This window comes from Bison bison, unplaced genomic scaffold (assembly GCF_000754665.1).
Source record: "Bison bison bison isolate TAMUID 2011002044 unplaced genomic scaffold, Bison_UMD1.0 scf7180017864304, whole genome shotgun sequence".
Lineage (NCBI taxonomy): Eukaryota > Metazoa > Chordata > Mammalia > Artiodactyla > Bovidae > Bison > Bison bison.
Genome location: NW_011494876.1, coordinates 4,285,019 through 4,289,698, shown reverse-complemented (window position 1 = coordinate 4,289,698; position 4,680 = coordinate 4,285,019). Strand labels below are relative to the sequence as shown.

General features: G+C 54.0%; 1 protein-coding gene across 1 annotated transcript in view; it reads right to left on the bottom strand.

The window, feature by feature from the left end:
• FEZF2 (FEZ family zinc finger 2) overlaps window positions 1-207 on the bottom strand; it is a 2,833-nt gene extending 2,626 nt beyond the window's left edge. Inside the window, exon 1 of the mRNA XM_010851926.1 lies at window positions 5-207. Within this exon, the coding sequence (XP_010850228.1) occupies window positions 5-207 (203 nt within the window). The remainder of the gene's footprint in view (window positions 1-4) is intronic.
• Between the last annotated feature and the right edge of the window lie 4,473 nt (window positions 208-4,680).

The following is a 4,680-nucleotide window of genomic DNA, read 5'->3' as shown; positions in this document are numbered from 1 at the left end:
CGGCGGGCAGAGGTTGAGCAATTTCTTGCCCTGGCCGCTATCCGCCTCCAGTGCCCCCGGCCGGGGCTCAAAGGGCGCGCGGGGCTCCGACGTCTTAGCCATGATGCGCTCGATGGAAAAGGCCAGAGTCTTGGAAGTGGCCGGCGACGCTCCTGCGCGCGGGCAGGCCGGGGGCACCATGGTCTCCAGGGAAGCCGAGCTTGCCATGGCGCGCCGAGCCGAGTCGTACCGGACTGGGCCAGGGCGCAGCCTCTCTCCTCTAAGTCTGCATTCCGGAAAAGGCAGGGAGGGAAACCGCAATTTAATAAGCACCTTGTCGGGTCCAGGTCACCCATTTGCATTCAAATGAACAGGGGCAGAACAAAGTGCACCCAAGGGTACCAAATTACCGCCCATTAACCCGCCGCGCAAAGGAACCCACCAGCCCCTGCCCCGGGACTTTGAAAGGGGGGAAAAGGGGGAGGGTTTACAGAGGAAGAAGAGAGAGGGAGAAAAAGAAGAAAGAAAAGAGCCTCAAATTAACCCCCCTGAGCCGCTCCCTGGACCCTGGCCTCCGCCACGCGTGCTGGGAGCTAGATAGTGAAGGGGCAAAGTTAAAGAGGACCGGGAGAGCCACCTCGCATTTACCTCTTTCCCCCACCGCCAAGGAGATGCGGTCCGAGCCATGCAGCCTGTCTCCTCTGTCACATTTTGATGGCAAACATCTTCCCCTCCGCGTGAGATCACTGTCTTTTACATTCAGCTGACATCACATGAAGTCACTTGAAGTGGAATGACATGGGCGGCGGCGCGGCTCCTGTAGGGGCCCCTGTGTTCCACCGCGCCTGCCGGCCGCCGCCGCCACCGCCCCTCAAACTTTAAAAGGAGGCAACTGGCGCCCGCGCTCCCCTCGGGAAAGTGCGAGCGGTTCGCGAATCGGGAAGGAGGGAAGAGACGGGAGGGGGAGGGGGAGGAATCGTGATGGTTTTGCCGGTGGAAAAAAAAAAGGGTGGGGGGGAGCCCAAACCCAGGCAGAGTTCCGTGCGTGATTCACAACTTTGGGGGCCTATAGGTTTGGGGGACGCGGAGAGGGCAGGGGGTCCCGGGCGCGCCGCCTCAAAGGGCCCCTGGGTGTCCGTCTAGTCACCGAAGTATCCCTTAGCCCTCTGCAGCCGCGCTGGGCATCGTGCTAATAAACTGCCATTTACCCACGGAGCCGGCGCCAGCCCCGAACACGCGCAAATGATAATTACCTCATTAGGATGTGGCGCAGGGACGCGGGCGCTGCGTTTGGAGGGGGGAACTTGTTAATGGGGAAATATTAATTTATGCAAAAACAACCAGCTCGCCTTGGCTGGCGTCGGAGGTCGGGAGAGAGCTCCTGCAGCCAAAGGACGACCCCGTAGCGTCCGTAGGAGCAAGGCCGCGCGCCCAGATCCTGGGGGCTTCGGCGCCTGGAGGGTGCGCGTCCCCCTCTCCGACTCGCTCTCCGCCTGCGGCTGAGGGAGGCTGCACCCTGAGCGGGAGGGCTGTTTGAGAGCTTGATTGATCGGGATCGCTGATTTGTAATCGGGTTTCTGAGGCAAAGCCCGACTCCGCTGCGGGTTCAGGGCTGCGAGCAAGGAGGATTCCGAGGGCAGGTCTCCCCGCTGACGGGTACTTACTGTTTGTATAATTGAGACGGTCCAATCTCCACCTGTTTAAGGAGCAGATTGAAACAGCAGAACCTCCCCTGGATCCTATTAAAACGTTTTTCCTCCTAAGGCCATTCAGTCGAACCAATTTTCCGAAGTGATTCATAGAGCTGAATTCTGCCAAGGCAGCTCTTTCACTTTTAGCCACTAAAGCACCGCGTGGAACCGGGTTTTGTGTTTTTCTAAAATAAAGAGAAGGATTATCAGAGGGGAGAGGGAGGAGGACTGAAGGGGGGCGGGCAGAGACTTAGTGTGGCCAGAGGTACACGCAGAGGGAAGAAAAGGCCCTTTTCTAGACAGGCCCCAAGTAAGTTCGGAGGAATTCAGCGTTTTGTGCCTCGCCACAAAAGCAGCGCACTCCGCGCTCGGTTTGGAGGGGCTGAATTCATCTGTTTGCAGACCATTCCACCTGCGTATCACAACAAACTGCTCAAAGACGCTCCAGCACTTTCAACAGGCCGGGTGCTCTTGGCGACAACAAAAGTGATCGAGGTTGAGGGTTCTTATGGGGAGGGGGACAGCGGCTAGCAAGAGAGCGAGGGAGAGAATTAGGTTTAGGAAAGGAGAAGGGGGATTCTGGGGTTAAAAAAAAAAACAAAAAACTTTTGGAGGGTTTTGTTTGCTGGACAATTATATCTTGCTTGTCGGCTTTTGCAAAACCAGGAGCTTTGTAGCAGCAACTACAGTTTCAGAGGATTATGGTTGGTATAATATGAGCAAACAGGGCTGAGGGTTTGATAGTGAATTTTCTTTCCAAAGGTGTAAGATCTTGTGGAGCTCCAGAGAGTGCTGGTGGGAAGAAAACCCTCTCCCTTCTCACTTGAGTGCCCCATCCCAGGCCTCTCTCATGCAAAATATCCCAGGAAAACCAGCAGGGGAAAAAGACAGGAAAGGTCTAGTTTTAAATTCAGGCAAACCACTCCTTTCTCCCCTTTGGAATTTCTCTTTTCTACCCACTCCCCCTCTGACGTGTAACTGCAGACATGATATGGATGTGGCAGGTAAAAAAAAGGAAAAGTGTACTTGGAACGCTAGGAGAGAGAGCAGAGAGAGAGGTATCCGGGGGAAAGTGGCCTGGATGGCCACGGCCGTGGTTTAATTCTTCCACCCTGCCAAACCTGGAAACTACCCCTAAATTCAGCAGTCTTAAATACGTTATACAGCATCCCCCCCTCCCCACCAATTTCCAAATTTCAAAGCTAGAAAGAGGCTAACTCCTCTGGAAGAGTACATTTCCATATAGCCTATTTAATTTAGATGTTCAGAGAGGCAGAATTCCAGACTCAGTATGCCCCCATCCCTATGTTAATGTAAAAACAAGACAGATAAACTACCCCCTACCCCACCCCACCACCAAACAGGAAACAAATCAACAACTCACCCTGACATTGAAACAGTATCAATAACACCCGAAGGTCTCACAACCTGCATTTCTATCCCGACTTTCCTGTGGATCCCGTTCAGCCATCAGCACTTGCACCCCAACCCCCTTTCCAATTTGGGTAATTGTTGATCTCCGCAGCAGCTCGAAAGATCTGCTGGTCTGAAAGCTCCATCAGGCTGAAAGGCTTCCAAAGACTTCCCATGAACCTGCCTTGCCATCCCTAGTGCTTTTCGGAGCTGCAGAAGCCATCTCTCTCTCCCCAGCATCACAAAGGAGTGCTACCTCCACAGAAAGAAAACATTTGGGTAAAAACAAGTTGCCCCTAATGTGCCTCTCTTTCCAAATGTTGGGTGAATACACTGGCTTTTATGAAAGTATTTAATTAGCTTCCACAAACTTCTCCTTCCCTGCCTGCAGATTATATTGAAGTGGAGGGTTGGAAACTATTTTACACCTTGCCACTCACATGTTAATTAATCTCTATCTAACCCTAATTGCAGTTTATTCAAGCACCGCTCAACAGCTCACCCACACAATAAACACTGATCCTACTTTTATACATATTACTTCACGTTAACACATTGAGTAATTAACTCCAGTACCAACTAATAGTGCAAACAAATATTTTCTGTAAACGAGATGATTTCAGGCAGAATAATAGAGGACTGGGGAAACGTGGCACTCGGTGGAGGCAATGTTGAGATTTCGATTTGCTGCTCCCAGCCCTCTAAATTCATTCTCAACCGCAGCATCTTTTTTCCCCCTGAGGCTGAAATGCTTTTTAGAAAGGAGAGGGGTGGGGAACAGTATGGAAATGTGACAATTTTTCGGAGTTCTTGGAGGGGTTCTTCAAGAATAAGGACAACTTTTTTCCACCCACACATTTTTAGTGAAGGAAAAAAAATCTGGAGTAACTGGACAGTAAGGGCAATCGGAGGCTAGCTGGAGAGCAACTATCTCAGGGATGTGGATCCGTTCACGACAAAAGTTTTCCAAAACCTCCTACTCTAAGCAAGTCCTGTCGTTTTAAGCAATGGTTCTAGGAGAGGAGTGAGCAGTGACTATTCAGATAGATAAGAAATCCCAGGCTCTCTCCCAATCCAGACTAGCATACACGTGGCTCTGAGGGGCCAGTGCCTTGGTCTCAGCCCCAAACAAGGCACCTGACCTGGAGGCCCGCGGCCGCGGTGCAAGCAAGGCCCACTAGGCCTCACTCAGCGCGCCGCTCTGCCCCAGGGGCCAGATGACAAGAGGTTGCATGCCCGCAGTCCCGGAGCACCCAGGCCAGGGGCTGCCGGCCTTGCTGGACGGCGCGGGCTGCAGCTCTTCGAGCTCGGCCTGTCAGCCCTGGACCCACCGTGGGGTCCTCTCGGGCCCTGTGGCCTCAGCTTCAGGCCCTTCTCCTCCTGGGCGCCTCCGCCGAAAGCCAGACGCTTTCGTCTCGGCCCATCTGGCCCACGTTTGGGCCTCCACAGCTCGGCCGCGGTGGGGAAACACTGCCAGGGTTGCGCCTGACGCCTCTCGCGGCCGGTGCTCTTCCCACGCTGCAGAGCGGGGTGCCACGGCCCGGTGCTCCGCAGCGCCGCTGGGCCTGACCCGGACAGCGACCTCGGGGATCGGCGG